At 32.4% G+C, this 19,398-nt stretch overlaps 1 protein-coding gene across 1 annotated transcript in view; it reads right to left on the reverse strand.

The window, feature by feature from the left end:
- Window positions 1-10,400: 10,400 nt before the first annotated feature.
- The window catches only part of MED16 (mediator complex subunit 16), a 79,494-nt gene continuing 70,496 nt past the window's right edge, over window positions 10,401-19,398 (reverse strand). Inside the window, exons 13-14 of the mRNA XM_075357037.1 lie at window positions 14,876-15,021; window positions 10,401-10,695 (exon numbers count right to left, since the gene is read on the reverse strand). Of these exons, the coding sequence (XP_075213152.1) occupies window positions 10,575-10,695; window positions 14,876-15,021 (267 nt within the window). The 3' untranslated portion in view covers window positions 10,401-10,574. The remainder of the gene's footprint in view (window positions 10,696-14,875; window positions 15,022-19,398) is intronic.

Below are 19,398 nucleotides of genomic sequence, written 5' to 3' on the forward strand. Positions count from 1 at the left end.
ACCATTTTTTTTCACTATTTCGATGTAAACAACACAACAGGATTTTTTTATTTTTCTAATTCAATAAAAGTAGGAAAAGTTATAAAACCAAACTGCCGTAGCAGATTTTTAAAAACATAGACTATATTTTTTAAATCAACAACCATAGGATGGGGAACAGATGGTACGTACTGGAAATCCAGTTCATACATTCCTGGGTGAAATATATACACTATTTATTTTTGTGAATAAAAATTTAACCAAAGTAAACAAATTCATAGTTACTTTGGCTACATTTTATTAAATGTTTTTATTTTAAAATTATAAATCTGCTACAAGGTTGTTTAAAAGTCGTTTTATTTGATTCGATTATTATTTAAATAGGGGTTTAATCTACAAATTTCTACCAGGGATCTCATTTAAATATTTTAAACCCCTCTCTCTTCTTCCGTACATAATACGATACTGGAGTTTATTAAATCCCCCTCCTACTTTCACATTAACGTAATTGACGGATGCACCAGTAATCATCACATACGAGTAAGCCTAATTTAATTTATAAATATTCGTAACTCTGTTTTTTATTTAATTTATTAATATTTCCATAAATAGTGACTATAGCCCAACAAAATTATATTACTTTTAATGGTTTTTGAATGCAAGTTTTATTGATCCAAGATGTAAGTTATTTCAACATCAGACCGTGAGAAGCTGCTGACATCAGCTAGCCACGAAGTGACATGTGACTCAGCACACAATAACGATTAAGATGTTTTACTCAGGTAGAAAACCTATTATTTTAAAACATATTACTAAAAAAATTACAACCATCTAAAAATAAAATAATTATTACTTTGTTTGACACCAGCACTAATAATAATTTTTATTTTGAGCTCTAGTACTTCAAATTATACTTATAACAGTGCAAAAAAAGTTTGTAATTTAGAGACTATCATAATTCATAATCTATTTAATTCAATAAAATTTTAATTCTTTATTTTTGATCGAGTTAGATTACATATTCTTATTTAAAATTAAATTTCCTATAGATAGGTTTTGTTGGCAATTTAACAGTATTTCAGTTACTTTTTAGACTAAATTTACAAAAACCTATCTTTTTAAAAGTTTTTATTAATTTTTATAAAAATTAACCAAATTAAGCTAAGGTTGTAAAACCCCTTTTATTTCATTTTTCAAGATTTGTTTTTGATAGAAAAATTTTTCGAATTATATTTCCCCCTTTCAGCCAAATATGGACCAACTTTAATATTGTGTTTTTTCTTTCCAGCCAATATTTTAAATCACTCACTATCCTTTATTCTGATTATTTTTCTTCTGTCATTACATATTGTAGATTCTTCTTCGTATAAAATCCTCTTTTTCAAGATTTATTTTCATTTTTTTTTTAAAGGGCAATGCGTGTTTAAAAGAATGTGAGCCCGGAAAAGAAATTCCAGATTAGCATTCTTTTCGAGATATTCATCCTTAAAATGTGGTTTATGAAAGTCAATTTCATCTTACTAAATATTTCTTTAAATTTCTGGTTCAGAATTTTGTGGAAGACAGTTAGTTATTTTTTGTATAAACGGTTATGCAAAAAAGAATATCGGAGTTTTAATTGATATAATATCTCTTGATGAGGTACACAGTGTTGACTTAAGGCAAGATCAAACAGCAAAAAAGGACAGTTTTAGTTGTTGCATGGCCGTAGATTGATTCCGCGGTTTGCTAAATTTGAATCTGTAGTTATAGTTCAACATGCGTTCCGTAGAAAGTTTGTGTTCCTCCGAGTGATAATAACATATCTTGATAGTAAAATCGGTTATCTGTAGGGAAGAGTATGGAATGACTGAGGGTGCTAGAAGAAACTTTTGAACGTGTCAGAGAGTCTCCTGCGCAGTCATAAAATATCTATTATTAAGGCAAGCAGCGAACCATATCGATAATGACAGTGTAGAATGTTTAAAACGCTTACATATGCATCCATACCGTTTACCCGTATCTAGGAGTCAAAAACTCTTACCCATGTCGAAAGGAACTTCCAAAAATTAAATGTTTTCTGTGCAACATCTCGACAGCAAGTTTACAGGCAGCGTTTTTTTTTTTTCGCTGAAGCGAGCGAAACGGGAGTTGCTTATTTGGATTTGCTGCATGCGTGGTTCTTTCCTCAAATGGAAGATGGACCAGAGAATGTTATTTCACACTAAGATGATGTACCCTCTCGCTGACAAACTCTTTACGAGATCGGTTGAATAATGTTTTTCCCGATCGCTAGATCGGTCAGCATTAACTCGATAATAGAGCTTGTTTGCGGTGGTCCTCAACGTCACCCGATGTGAACTTTTCCTTTGAAATTTTATAAAGGATTTTGTGATGCTCCTTCTTTACCTATTCTCTTCCCGATTTGAGGTAAAGGATTGAAGTATCTGTGCTTCCATTACTCCAGACATGCTGTTAAGTATGGGATGAACTCTCTTATCGGTTGGATTGTGTCCCATGACAGAACGTGCTCACATTGAACACTTGTTAGGAAAAACTGTAATAATCTTTCATTTTATTCGTGCTACTGTAAATGAAAGTTAAGACAAATTAAATAGCTTTAAAACGATATTAAATATTCTTTTTGAATAATTAAATATTCAAAAAAGAATATTAAATATTACTTTCTGTACCCTGTATAAAATGTATCGACCTTTATAGGACCAATTATTTTCCTTAAAAAACCTCTTTTCTTTCTTTAGAATTTCTTCTAAAAGGCCCGTGTTGATCATCTCCAAACATTCTACAGAGTGCATCGCTTCTGGACGAATCACCGTATTCCCCTGCCTTAATTTCTCATTGGTAGAAATGATACTTTTTTATTCATGTTCCATATTAGACGGTAGGCCAATTTCATCTTGTTCGTCCGAGTTCTTAGGGCTAGTTTTTCTAGGCCGTTCAATTCTACAACTTCTCCCAGATAAACCGTTTAAACAAAGTTAAAACTGTTATAAACAGTTTTACTTTTTTCTTTTTACATACCTGATTTTTTTTAAAAAACTGGACATCTTGATATTTATCATATACTGAGTTTTTCAAAAAATTACAGTAGGCCTGTTCTTTCAATTTATTTATAACAAACTATTTATTTATTTCTAGGCAGAATTTCATGCAAATAAGCTGGGTTTACTATTTTACAAAAGTATTAAAAAAAATAATCAATACAGAATGATTCAAAGAAACAGGAAATTTAAAAAATTAAATAAAGTTAATGAAACATTTTTTTTAGAAAATGAATTTTATTTCATGTACTTGTACAAATGTTGCCATTTTAGGATACATACATTTTAGTTTATTTTTTAAAGATGATATCTTCCAGGTGACCTCCTCTTCTACGTAAACACTCCCGAAGTCTCTTCGTTAAATTGTTCATGGTTTGACGTAACATCTCAACTGGAATTCCGCAATTGCTTCTCGGATCTTTGCCTTCAATTCTTCCGTTGTAGCAGGTCACTTTGTTTTTAAGGTGACCCCACAAAAAGTAATCGCAAGCTGAGAGTTCAGGCGATCTGGGAGGCCATCTAATGTCACCATTTCGTGAAATGACACGGCGTACAATTCCAAACAATCGGCGTACAGCTGCTATCGATATTCGTGCAGTATGTGACGTTGCTCAGTCTTGTTGAAACCAGGCTGTGTTAAGAATCGGTGGAAATCTCTTTTGTTGTTCCACAACAAAGGTTTCAAGCATGGCTACGTAACGAGCCGACGTCGCTGTAATCGCAAGACCGTTGTCATCCTCAAAAAAATAAGAGCCTATAATACCGTAAGATGACATAGCACACCACACGGTCACTTTCTGGCTGTGCAACGGACGCTGGTGTAGCTGCGTAGGATTTTCTTGTGCCCAGTAACTGAAATTTTGCTTGTTAACAAATCCACTGAGGTGGAAATGCGCTTCGTCTGACATCCACAGTTCGTGAACAAACTCTTCGTTATCATTTATCTTCTGAAGCATTACATTACAGAATTGTGCTCGCACAACTGCATCCTTCGGTTTCAGTTCCTGAACGATCTGCAACTTGTATGGATGGAATTGCAAGTCCTTCACTAACATTCTTCAAACACTTGAACTATGCAATTGTAAAGATGTTGAGAGACGACGGATTGACCGATGTGGACTTCGTGTGACAGTATCTTGTAAAGCTTGAACATTCTGTAGTGTAGACGGTTCGCTCACGGCCTGGAGGTTTCTTTTTCATTGCCGAACCGGTTTCCTCAAAATTGGATATCCATGTTTTAATTGAATGTGCTGATGGAAAACGGTCGTGCCGTCCCAGATTAAAATAACGGCGAAATTCTCTACGCGCCCCTCCACACTGCCATTGTTTTTGTAAGACGGTTTGATAGCAATGCACGTTGCGCACCACTCCAAGGATCCATGACAACTAAATGGCATGTTAGGTTAGAGAGGCTGGCGCCACTTATCAAGTGGTACCAATCGCCCACGGCTACCAACACAACTTTCAAAATTTCCCGTTTCTTTGAATCACCCTGTAGTTTCATATCACTAAGAACACCACTAAATCATTGAAAAAGTTATGTAGCTTTTTTCCATATAAGATGAAAGGTAAAAACAGAGAGTAGCAGGCCTTTCACAATAGGTAACATGCTTATTAAAAATGTACAGTTAATGATAATACCTTCATTATTTATAATTCAATAATATGTACTAGGCAAACAGATTTTAAAAGAAATTTAGGTACTCTTAGTTATAATATAAAAGAAAAGGAAACTAGTAGTATGTGAAATTCCATACATCAGCATTATTATTTATAAGTCATCTTATGTTAGGAATTAAAAGTTCATAGAGAAATTACCAAATGAAATTGGTACCTACTATGACATATTACAACAAAGCAATTAATAAATTATTGAACATGAAAATATAATGAAAATTTAATTTAATCCTATTAGTTATTCAAAATTTTATAAATGGTTAATGATTCAGAAGAAAAAGGAAATAATTTAGGAATTGACTCTAGAGTATGAAATAAAGAAGTGTTCATACATATTAATAACTTAACGAGCTAAAGCTAGTGAAAAATTTTGTCTGGCTCCTCGGCCCCAGTTAAGTGAGGTCCTCCTCTGAAGAATTATCTTAACGGTAGTTACCAGAGGCTAAACAGGAAAAGAGAGAGTTAAGTGAGGTCACATTGAAATTTTAAGATCTTATATAATGGGGTAAACTTGGTGGTTTCTTATATTTTTTAACTAAAAAATTGAATAAAACAGGTCCCAGATCTTTATCTCCCATAGTTTTCATGATATCCAACATAAAGCAGAAAAATTCTGTGACAAATATGTTTTTTAGGTTTGAAGTGCAACAATAGCATTGTTAAATGACTAGTAAATGCACAAATTTTATTATGAGGACTTGTAGAGAATTTAATTCTGAGAAAATTGATACAAACAAAATTCTTATAAAAAAAAATCAACTTTTATTATTAAAAACTAAACTTCACAGAAAAGTGTTATGAATTTGTAAAAATTAAAAACAGCTGTTTTGAGTACAATAAAATAATCAGATTGCCATTACTAACCCTATGCTTTAATTTGAAAACTGCTCATTGTTATAATAAAACTGTGATTTGATGTTAACAGTAAACATCAGGCAGTTAAGTTATTTTTGACATAATGTTAATTGTGTTTAATTATTTTTGAGAATCAAGGAATGTAGTGTTTTTGTATTTGTTCTCTAAACTGTACTTACATTTTTCCAATTAAACCTGAATTTAAATTTTTGTTGTTTTGTGACACAAACATTTAGATAATAAATTCATATAGTCATGTGCTAAGAATAAAATATGTTGACAGAATCATTCCCCAGTATATTGGTGGACAGAAGACATCGCTCAGAATAGCAGGGAGTGCCTTAGGGCTAGAAGGCTCACACATTTTCACCATTGAGGAGACTACAGCAGCAGTGAAACAGATGCCTCTGGATAAGGTGCTGGGACCAGACCTTTGGCCAAATTTGGTAGTTAAGGTGGCTGTTGGGGTGGACCCTGATACCTTTTTGAAGATTTACAATAACTGTTTAGATAAGGGGGTTTTCCTCAGGGGTGGAGACGGCAGCGCCTGGTCTTGGTTCCCAAGCGGTGGAGGGGCCCAGTGTTTCTGTCCTCTTATAGACCACTGGTGATGATCAACTCCTTGCCAAAGATACTCGAACGCATGCTGCTCCAGAGGCTGACCAGAGTTATTGAGGATGCAGGGGGACTTTCGGATAAACAATTCGGTTTTCACAGAGGAAGATCTGCTTTGAATGCAGTATTGGAAGTTGTTGATATGGCAAAGAGAATCATTGGAGGGAGGAAGATATGCATGCTCATGGTGCTTGACGTTCATAACACATTTAACTGTGTTACCCACGATGCCATTAGGAATGCGCTGGAGAGCATGAGAGTCTCCCCATATCTGAGAAAGATAATTCTCTCCTATATCAGTGAGCACAAATTGATCTGTGAAGAGAAGGATGGAGCGGTTGAACAGTGCATAGATAGAGACTTCTACAGGGGTCAATCATTGAGCCGGCCCTTTGGAATATAGTGTATGATGGCGTATTTCCCACTCCTCTACTGCCAGGTATCACTCTCATAGGTTACGCAGGCAACTTGGCCCTCGTGGTGCAGCCAACTACCCTGAGAGAGTCCACTGCTCAGATACAAGGCTCATAAACAACAATCAAAATCTGGATGGCCAGAGTCGAGTTAACTATGGCTCCAGATAAGATGGAGATTATTGTGATAACCAAGCGAAGGCCAACATTGAAGATGGTGCTTGAGGGCCAAAGGATAGTTTCAAGGACTGTGATAAAATATCTTGGAATATGGGTGGACCAGGATGCGTTTCGGCTTCCACGTCTTGGAAGCCTGCTTGATGGCCGAAAAGGTCATGCATCTGGTTGCCAGATGCATGACTGCCAAACTGTGGAGAGGATCAGGCAGCAGAGGAGGAGGCTGCCGTCTAGAGTAATATACTTCACGTTACTTTACAGTGCCGAGATATGAGGAGGGGCCATTAGATACAGCATATATAGTGGTGCTCTCAAACTAATACACAAAAGGAGCTGCTCTGTATTACAGCTACACATCGCACGATTTCTCGAGAGGCAATCAAAGTGTTGGCGGGACTATCTTCTTGTCGATCTGGAGATTACCCGTAGAAATAAGATTAAAGAGCAACAGGCATCAACACCTGCGGAAAAAAGCAGAGTGGCTAGCTCCATCATGGAAGAAATGAGGAAAAAATGGCAGATGCAGAGAGACACTAGTGATAGAGGCCAATGGACACACCACAAAATTAGACAAGACACTGCAAAATTAGTAGACGAGGAAGAGAAAGCATATCATGTCTTCTTTTGCTGCCCCCAATTTGAGGATGCGAGGAGGGAAATATTGGACACCATAGATAAAAGGGAAATGTTCCTCCCAGAGGAACTGCAGCAGATCATGTTGGAAAGTGCGGAAAACTGGACGGTTTGCTAGGAAGATCATGGAGGAGCTGTACATCTGGGAGGGGTCTCGCAGGGGTAGAAGAAGGGGTTGTAAAGGGTGTGGGACATGTGGAGATTGCCTGGGTGCGGTGAGGTTGCGGGCACTCCTCTCCCACGTCCAATGGTGACCTGTTAGATAAGAATACTATAGTGTTCGATTGTATGTGAGGTGTTTATGTGATTGGATGTGACTGGCTTCGATGTGATGTCTGGAGTGTGCGGCGTGAGGTATGTTTTCTGAATGATGATTGGATGTTGTGGAGTAAGTGATGCAATTTAGTCTGATGTTTGGTATCTTGTGGGTGTGATGTCAGTGTCTGTTGATTGTGGTGTCTGAATGTGTGTGAAGGGATATTCCCCCTTCCTGAAGTAATACACACCAGCTGTACCAGGTAGGGTGGGTAGCCAGGTGTGGAAGCTTACTCGATAGTGTGCAGGAACACAAACGCATTTAATAACATCTTGCAGAACCTGTTAGTGAGCCTGACACTGCCCAGGCACCCATAAATGGGGTTACTCCACCTCTTAAGAATAAAATAATAAAAACAAAATTATTTTTATTAAACACAGCAAAATAAACATAAGAAAAATTTTCAACTGAAAAAAAAATGTATACATCTTAGTTAACATAAGAAAGCAATTGGTTGATAAACAGTGATGATTTAAAGTGCAACAATGCTTTTATAAATGCTATAATCAAATAGTTGCAGGCAACCTTATACAAATCATACTCAAAAACTGGACAATTTTTTAAAAATAACACGCATAACATTCCAGCCTTATTAGGAAAGATGAGAGGTAAAGCAGTTTGGGTTTATACTGAGCTAAATTTACTGCCGCTCAACAGCACACAAAATGCATGTTTTCACTTCTGTCCATAGAAAAAATTTGCTGTGTAATGAAAATCGAAGATAGTAACTGACTAGTGATTGTCATACCTAAGGCAATTTATATGTCACAGTTACATGAAACAATAGAACAAATATTATTAAGCAACAAAATTATTGTAAACTTTCTGTCTTGTAACAATACATTCTACCATCCTAACTCTGTTCAGTAGAAAAATTAGATTTGATAACTAAAGTCATTATAACAATTTAATTTGCAATTAAAATAGTAAGCTTTCTAACTTAAATCTTAAATAGTAATTATACTTAGGTTTTTTGAACAGTTGTTAATCAAAAAATAAATTTTCTCCAGTTAAATAATTTTTTTTTCTGTTCTACATACACATAATGCCTAGTTTCTTTGTCCAAAACTTAAGTATAGTATACTGTCCTCTAATCCATTCTGAGCAAGTTTTATAATAATTCCAGTAGTATGTATAATGAAAGAGCCATGCTAACACTTTAAACTGTTTTTCAAAGTTTTCAAAATCAGTAATAAATTTAATATCACTGCATAAACTTACCTTTAGGTTCAGAGTAAAACAATCATCAGCCGATCCCTTTCAGCCTCATGGTTTCACAATACTTGAATGATTCAGTGAGTACCATTCTACAAATTGAAGGATAATAGGTAAGGGCAAATGCCAATCACCAAATTTCACTGGGGCTAAGCTGAGATGAAAGAAGGAAGGACCAGGAAAAAGTTAAAAAGAGTTTAACTTCTTAACTTCTGGAGTTTGAATCCAGAAATCCACTATTATTATACTGGCCAGCAATATTCCAACTTCCACATAACTGGTCAAACTAAATGAAATTATGTTATAAAACTGGAAGCCACAAGAAGCAATCCACAAGCAAAATTTCTATTAAGCAAAAAAATCTGAGTCTAAGTCAAACTGTCTCAGAATGTTCATAAAGATTTTGGTGATAAGACTATACAGGTATAAGACTTCAGGTTTTCCTGAAGCTAATCTTGTTTCTTGTAAGCAAAAACTTTCCCATTAGATTACCACTTCCTAAAAGACACACCTCAAAGATGTGGAGCATATTTTTTTTTAATAAAATTAGTTTGAAAAGTAATTAAACACAGAAAAAAAACACAATTGGGTCAAAAAAATTAGCTGTTTGCATCAAAGGAATTGCTAAATAGAATCCAATTAGTACAGCCGCTTAAATTAAAATTTTCTCTTACATATATATACATCTGACTCACCAAACATACTGCACTAAACTGTTTGCCATAGCCATAATAATTACATCACATTAGATCTTTACTATAGACATCTGAACTGTGTGGTTTATATCAGACACCCATATTCTTGAATGCTACGATTTGGCTACACTTGGTAAGAGGTTTTAACAGAAAAAATATTATTTCTAATTACCAAGTTTCACATGTTTAGAGATCAGTCTGTAGTCACACTTTTAGCCATGTTTTAGAATGTTATAAGCCATGCTTTCTCAGTACTTCTCATCAATATAGATTGAATTACATAGCACTAAGGCAACACAGGAAAGTAAAAGAGCAGACTTGGACAAAACCACGGGATCAATTACGTTTATTGAACCTGAAACAGTATATGTGACAGAGGATTTCTTATTAAAATTAAAATATATAAATGGTGTGTAAAAATGAGACACTAGAGAGCCTTTCTGGGCCTTCGACTTGTCAACATAGAATCAGTGGCAAACCTATACCTGGTTCTTATTTCTGTGGACAGAACTGGATCATAAGGGTTACAGATCTAATAAAATTGGATATGTAATAAAACTGATACCTTCTGATAGATATTATATGCAAAATTATAAAAATTAAAATATACAAAAAACAAAATACATGATATGTATCCCGTGTTTTGTAATGAGAAAGTTATCAATCTTTAAATCTTGACATAGGATTTAAATCTTGTAAGGATACTGAACTGTGCCAAAAGGCACATAGGAGAAAAATGAGGCTGAGTATTTTGGTAACACATGATCATAAAAAGAACTTTTTTCTACTTGAAACAATTGTATTATTTATTTACAATTATACAAATATTATTTTTACAATTTCATTAGAAAACAGCAACTATTGTCACAAGAAACACAATTAAAAATATAAATATAAAATTGAAAAAATAATCCTTATTTTACAATACAAAAATAGTTATAAAACAGAAGTTTGGTTTTTAAGATAACTTGTGAACTCTCCAATGGCCACCACACCTACATGCTCTAGCCCAACGTTGGTCCCAGGCTCTTATTGCCGCAGTTCTAGTGCAGCTCTGCAATTGTGCTTTACCCCCACATCTAAACAAAATGTAATGATATTTACTAAAAACTCTGCAATGTTCAGTAACATGCATAATACTGTTATACAGGTACATATATTCCTAAAATAAATTCTTTATATATTGTAGTTAAAAATAAACTAATCTAACTACATATACAAAGATAATAATATATAACTACGAGTTGATTAAATTTTATATTGATTTAATATTTTAATAATTAAAAGTTGAAATTGTTATTTTCTTCTGTTCAAAGCATGTGCATAAAATATATTCATAGCTTTGTTTCAGTAGTAAAATATTTATTCCAAATTTTCTGTTGAAATCAGTTGCCCTGTTCTCAAAAACCCAGACACAAATCATTGATAAACAGAGTGTATCACGTTCTCCCAGGATTTTCATAAGCTATTCTTCTTGTGAAAATAATGAAAAAAGTTCTTATGAAACATGTCCTAAAATATTTTGTTTGCAGGTTAAAGATAATGAAAGATTTCGCTTGGACTTCTAGTAGCTTGGTGAAATGAGGTCACACTGAAATTTTTAGGATGTTATTAAGAATTAGCAATTTCTTATGGTTTTTGACTTGAAAATTGAATAAAATATGTCCCACAATCGTATCTGCAGTAATTTTTGAGAAATCTCTGGTGAAAACCAATAAATTCTTAAAAAGACAGGGTTTTTTTAAGAATGACCTTTTTAAGTAAAACTTGTAGAGAATTTAATTCTGAACAAAATGTGGTGTGAGATAAGTTAAATAAAATAAAGAAAGGTTAAAAAATTAACTTACTACAACTTGATGTAAATAAAAACCAAATTCTTTTTTGATGATGTGAAAAAAATTGTAAAAACAAAATTTACTGATAAAAATTTTAAAAACTGCAAATTACACAACTATTGTACTATAAAAATTAATTAATTTCTTTATTAATGACAGAATACAATAAATTATTTGAAAAATATTATTTCAAAGTTGGCAATAAAATTGCCAACTAATCAATAATGCACAATATTGCATTAGTGGTTAAATCATTCTGTAAGTTACTTTAAGTATATCTGGTACTATGAATCAACTGTGCTTGTTAGCAAGAGGTTTTCTGTGAATTTTAGTTTGAATGTGATCATTTGCCATTGATGTAATGCCATACTTAGTTACAACAGAAGAATACGCTGATATGGTATTCATTTTGGGTGAGTGTAGTGGTAACGCAACAACTACTGCAGTAGAATATGAAATACATTTTCTGAATTTCAGGACTCCAGATCCCAAAACAATCAGCACAATTTTTCACAATCTTCAGAAAAGAGGATCTCTACCTAGAATTCATACTACATATGAACAATCTGTCCAACACGACGATGTTATTGATGAAATTATTATCGATGTAGTTCAATGTTGTCAAGGCATCAGTACACAATTTCTATCTAAGTGGATCAGAGTTTCACATTCAATGGTTTGGAGGACACTTAACAAAACAAGTTTAATCCTTATTGTAAACAGCCAGTTCAATATTTACACCCAGAAGATGGTCCACCTCGCTTGGAGTTCTGCAAGTGGTGGAATACAAATCGACAACTCAAGTATGTTTTGTTTACTGATGAGGTAAATCTCACTTCAGATGGCTTCAACAATTTACACAATGGGCATATATGGACAGAGGTAAATCCTCATGAAATAAAAGGCAATTTTCAACACCAATTTAGCATCAATGTATGGTGCAGCTTTCTTCGCAATCAGCTGTTTGGACCATTCATATTAGCTGACCGCTTAATCCTGAGGTCTACTTGCACTTTCTTCAAGAAGAATTGCTGCAGCTGTTTGAAGATATTCCTCTCAACACTGAAACGCAAAAAGTATATCCAACACGATAGTGCACTTCCCCAGTTCTCTTGTGTCATTTCCACTCACTTATATCATTTCCCTAAGAAACAGATTAGTCATGGAGGTCTACATTCCTAGCTACAAAGATTACCTGATCCAACACCTTTAAATTTTTGCATCTGGGGATAGATAAAAAATATTATACACAATACAAAAATATTGTCGTGAGGAATTAATTGTCCACATTATGGATGCAGCTGAACAACTTAAGGACAGCCCTGAAGAACTAAAAAAAAGCAACAAAGCAGTAGAGAAGCAAGCCAATAATTGTGTAAAACAGCAGGCTCATTTTTTGAACATTTATTATAAACTGGCACATAAAATGCACTTTGGTCTAATGTGCCATTTCTAAATAAAATTCAAATTTTTCTATCTTTTCTTTGTTTTATTCACCATTTTGTTCAAAATTAAATTCTCTACAAGTTTTGTTTAACAGTTTTATGTGTTTATTACCCATTTAACATTATTGCACATAATTACTGCATACAAAGTTCTGAGACCTACTTTATTCAATTTTTCAGGTCAAAAACCATAAGAAATCACTAATTTTGCCCCTTAATTGTGTTCTAAATATTGCAGTATGACTACATTTCATCGGGGTAGCTGAACTCTGAATGAAATTTTACATTAGCTGTAACTAGCAAAAAAGCATTTTAGCACATATGTTTATACAAACTTTTACAGTTATTTTCATGTGTAGAGTAGGTTGTTATTAAAGTCCTGGAAGAACTTTGTAATACACCCTGAATATTATTAATTTATTGTTTACATATATGTAAACGAAATAGGCTAAAATGAATTAGAAATGCTATAGGCATTAACTCATAAAATCCCTAAAATCATATTATTTCCTTCTCTTGCACAAATAAAATAGGAAATGGTTCAGGTATATCAGCAAATGTGAGGAATAAATATAGGGTATAAACATCTTAGAAAATGAAAATAATAATTTACATGAAAATTAATTTCAATAAAAATTTCATCCCAAATTTACTTTAAAAATCAATATTACCAAATAAGCTGTGAAAATAAATCTACACAAATAAAATTCAAGTAGTTAGGAAATAACTACATTCTCAACTCAGATCAAGTTAACACAAATGGCCAAATATACAGTTTAGATTATATTTATTTTATTTTATTTTATTTTCTACCTCCATATTTCAAACAAGACATTTGACAAATCTTTTCTTTTTATTGTTGGGATATATTTTGTAATTCATAATGAAAGTGAAGATTCTCTCAATTTTCTAATCAAAAACTTACTGCAAGTTAATAAATTCAAATTAATGTTTGTACTTAGAGGATGAAAGTGACTGCACATCATATAATATTAAAATGTTACATTTCAAACACCAATAAAAATTCCCCGATTCATATAAAATTTGTACTTTAAATACATACTTACTGAACTTGTAAGCTTTAATAAAACAACACTGGCATAAAAGTTTACTAAACTTTATCAAACTTCACTTAATTACAATGAAATTGCAACTAAAATTGCAATGGCCTCCTTACAAAAAAAAGGTTTTACAAAATCACAGAATGAAGTTCTGCAAGATAAATTAATAAATATTCTACAAGACAGATTAACGTTGTATGACAGATCCCATAACTGGAAGTGCTGTAGATATTCTGAAAAGGCTCACTAATAGAGTACAGTGGCCATTCAATCACAAGAATAACATCAACTGTTAAATAGCAACATCCCATGCCTGGCTTTCTAAATAAAATAAAGATAATGGTTTCCTATTGTGTTCTTCAATGCGCCAAATAAATAGCTGCACATCACTATCCCGAGCTCACTGAAATGCAGGCAATAATCACATGCTATAAATGATTTCACTTTGATCACTAATAACTGGGTGTACAATGAACATTGTTGCTCTTAGAGAAAGAAACTGACAACTGCAAGAGGCATCTCTTGCACTTCAGGTCTGTTCTTACAAGAAACAACACTTACATGTTGTATATGTTCGCGCGCGCGCCCGCGTGTGTGTATATGTGTATATATATATATGTGTGTATGTGTATGTGTGTGTTGTGTGTGTGCATATATACACATAAATACAAATAAAAAAATATAAACAATAACTAACAATAGAAGTACAAATTTAATTAATACACTGGCTTCAATAAAGCCATCTACATATAAAATAAAGGAGATATATCCTTTAGATAGTATTTGTACATGTAGATGTTGACTAAAGTTACATTTAAGGTAGGTAGCAATGTGACACATCATATTAGTTCTTCAAAAATCTTTATTTTAATACAAGGGGAAATGTACAGGATAGAAATATATAATATATATGAATACCTGCAGCACTGTTTCACAACAAGGGGTTGTTGTCCAAGATATATGTGGCGAATAGTGTCTACAGTCTGTTCAAGAGCAGTTGATCCTTCCAATGGATTCAGTTCAGGTATAAAAAGTAGACAATCTGGTTCAACTCCATACTCCAACTAAAAAATTACATCATATTTGAAAATTAATTTTCAAAAATATTTAAATATGAAAAAGTTTGTCAAAAACAAAAAAAAAAACAGTTATCCAAACAAATCAAAGTTATCACAAGTAAAGCAACTGACATAATAAAATGATTATTTTTTTATACACATATTTCTACAATTTTTTTGTTGTCAGCAAAACAAGATATAATGAAAATATTTAAAACATTTTCCAACAGAATGATCCTGCTGCAACACGGCCATCTGGAAACAACTATTATACCTGCACAGTAGGCTAACCATGTTATTTTGAAGAAAAAGTGATAAACAAAAAAAAACCCAATGCCAATTGAGTTAAAATTGTAACACAATTAAAATATAGCCTAATGTTACAGTTAAAAATTAGAATATTATGGAATAAAATAAAATGTAGAAAAATAAAAGTACAATACTGAGTAAATATTGTACAGTATATTGCACAGTACTGTACTTTCAAGGATATTTTATATCTAATGTTTTTGTCAATAGTGATTTACAATAAAAATGAGTTTCATCGCAACTGTGAATCTATTTGTCACTGTAACTATTTTCAGCTGTAATATTTTGCAAAGTTTCAGAAAATTCAATGGCTGCTGGTGCGTTTGTTAAACAAGATTCTCCTTTGATACTTATTTTGTTTATACAGTGACAGATTTTCGACTGAGATAACCCATCCACTAGATCCATTAAAGTGACCACTGTTGACTTGTGAATAAAATTTCAGGGCTTGAGCTTTAATAACAGGACCAAATAAAAATACAGCTTTACTACACTTCTACAAAGACCAAAGGTACAAACATTCATCAACAGCATTAATATCATGAAGATTTTTCCTATCCTACTTTTTCAGCACAAAAGAATGAAGTTTATCTTCTTCTTTCATCCAGTCATGATAGTTCCTGCAGGTACACCAAATTCCTGTGATATGCTAGCTTTAAACTGGTCAGCTTTAACTTTACCGATGATTTCCAGTTGTCTTTAACAAAGTAGGTTTTGTTTTAAAAGACATTTTAAAATTACAGAAATATATAAAAACAGAAAATTAAAATTCAGTATGAAACAAAACATTAACTAAAACATTGGAAAGACTACACTGTACATGGTTACTACCACGATTGTCACTTATACGGCTTACTAAATTAATTTAACATTAACAAAAATCTAAAAAAGAAAAGCTTTGAAAACAGAACTATAAAAGAAAAAACAAAAACATCAGCTGCAGCTGTAAATGATTCACAAATTTTACAAAACTGCACTTATGGTAGTTTAACTATGACAGTTGAATGTGAAATTGCTTTTAATTACCTAGGTGCATCACATCCTGTATTTTTACCAGATATTAATCATCAATGAAACATTTCTAATGAAATAATATCAAGACTATAAATATGAACTGTATTGAAAGCTGTCAGCTGTCATGTGGTAAATAATTTAAAAAGGAAATGCAGATAAGGAAAAAGATTAAGTCAACATAAATGTTTGATATCGTTATTTTATGTTTCTATCTTCCTGCTCTAACAGCACAGCTACACGTAAATTCACAAAGCTAAAGTATTAGATTTATTTTTTTCTGTTCAATTTATTATTAATTGCATACACACGCATATATATATATATATATATATATATATATATATATATATGAGTTGAAATGCATTTCTGTAATCTACTAAAAAGTAAAAAAATTTTTATATTTGATAACAGATTTTTTTTTTTGGACATTCTTCTATTCGTGTTACAATTATATCTGCATTATTTTCAATTGTGTTACAACAGGGTCATACTGTGGTTTGTGTTTCCTTAAGACATCTTCACAGTTGTGACAAGTTCATCAGTGGTGCTTACCTTGAAATGATTAAGAAACTGTTTCATATTTGGTCAAATACAAGGATCGTTCAACAATTAAAGAGAAAAATAACTGTAAAAAAAGAAATTATTCAATGACAATAAAACTAACACTACCTTTTTAACGTAATCCCCAGCTAAATTTAGCCACCTGTCCTATCTTTCATTGAGCTTTCTTATTCCAGCAATAAAGAAATGTTTACCTTGGTGTCTGAGACATTTTTGTACCGGCTCATTGTTGTCAAACTCAGTGCTTTATGAAAACTCTGCGAGAGGAACAAACAAAATTCTGATGGTGTGATATCAGGACTGTAACGTGAGTATGTGCAACACCTCCCAACCCAACTTCTGAACAGCTTTCTGTGTTGTTTGAGTGGTATGGAGCAGAACTATTATGCAGAAGAAGAAAACATTATGAGTGAGAACGAGAACCATTTCCTTCTTACTCCACTTTATTTTCTGGCATATCACAATAAATTGACCAAAACACTCAACATCACTTTACCAGCTGACACATAGGTTTTGAATTTTTCCTGGTGGGTAAACCCAGATGCATCTTGAAAACATTTTACAGTAATTCAGTTTATAATGGATAATGGAATGAACATGGCAATACTTGAACCAAAATTTTTAGCAATTTCCCAAATTTTTATAGTATCATTGCAAATAAGATTAATTAATGTGATTTTACAAAGCATCAGTCGTCAAAAGTTTTACTGGTCTTCTGCAATGATAAAAATAAGTGACACTTTTTCGGCCTGATTTAAATAGCTTAATCCACTTATAAAAATCTGCATCCATAAGTGAATGCATCTTTTTAAGATGTTAAAAAGATGCATTATTCTTCATCCTTTTAACATCCATAAGTGAATTTTGGTCAGATATACACCTTCAAAAAACAAAAACTTTTTCACAGCACACTTCCATGGTTAAAGTTCAATGAGACAATATTTTACAATAAATAAAACAGGTTCTAATAATGCACAGCCAATATTTTCTATGCCAGGGAAGGTAACTTACAAATTAGCTATTTTCTCTTTATTGTATGCATAACCCTTGTACTAAAAGTAATACGAAAATTTTTGTGTTTTTTCAAGTATGTTTAGTTCATGGCTTTACATGTTTTATTTTATGTTATAATTAATATTTTTATACATGTATACATTTTTATGCATGTACCCAAATTGTTCAGATGATTCTGTTACATGTTAAGTTTAAAGTGCTTTGTACCTATAGGTAAATATGAATCTAATTTGCCTTTCTTTCTTTCTTTTTTTTTCCTGTTTAGCGTCTGGTAATTATCATTCAAATAATACTTCAGAGGATGAATGAGGATAATATGTATGAATGTAAATGAAGTGTAGTCTTGTACAGTCTTAGTTCAACCATTCCTGAGATGTGTGATTAATTGAAACCCAACCACCAAAGAACATCGGTATCCACGACCCAGTATTCAAATCTGGTGTAAAAATAACTGACTTTACTAGGACTTGAACGCTGGAACTCTCGACTTCCAAATCAGCTGATTTGGGAAGACGCATTTTCACCACTAGACCAACCCAGTGGGTTAAATCTAATCCTAATCTTTCATTTTCTGCATTAAATCCAAAAGATGTTTTTATTTATATAATTCTACTATAATTTTGTGTATCACACATACGACCTGTACTTATATATAATTTGTATATCAGTCAATGTTAATTTTGGTTAATAAAATAACACTAAAAATCTTAATTGTTGTCTATCAAAAATTAAAAAATATGAAAATATGTTATTTTAGAAAATTTTAGGGGGAAATCTGAGACTGTATGAGTGATTAATTATTTGTAGTTGAATTCTCTCTGTTAAAAAAAAAATTGCTAACAACATAATATCAATATAATGAAACTGAAAAACAGAAATAAATACACTCAAACGTCAAATTACAATTTCAACAACGAAAGATGACAGTAATAACAGCTTTATAAAATATTTGTGTTTTATTGACTTTTTTTATTTAGAAATTTAATTTACAATTCTTACTCTCCTAAAATATACAAACTAACCAGCAACACAAGTAAACTTCAATAAGAAAACTGAATGACAAATTATAGAACTTTTTCACCACTGAATAGCTATTGCATTTTACTGACAAGACCCATTAGCAGAGTTTATTTATGGAACATGTCTGAACATATTTTTGCTAAGTAACATTTACAATGAAATAGTAGCACACACTTTTTAATGGCAATTAAAAGTAGTGCAAAAACAATTTTGCAGTTACCGTTCACATAACACCCCCACTCCATGATTTTCTCAAAATGTTGCTCACTAATGTTCACTAATTGAATTGTCACACAATGCTTATTTTTATTAACATTTTACTTACATTAAGCCTATAGTTTAAAAAAAAAGAAAGAAATCAAGACTACATTTGAAGCATTCTTCTTATTTGTACTGTTTATTATACATACATATATATATATACTTTATATAGTCGAAGGTATAAAGACAATAAAGAAAAAGGCA

Source organism: Lycorma delicatula, chromosome 2 (genome assembly GCF_047948215.1).
Source record: "Lycorma delicatula isolate Av1 chromosome 2, ASM4794821v1, whole genome shotgun sequence".
NCBI classification, from domain to species: Eukaryota; Metazoa; Arthropoda; class Insecta; order Hemiptera; family Fulgoridae; genus Lycorma; species Lycorma delicatula.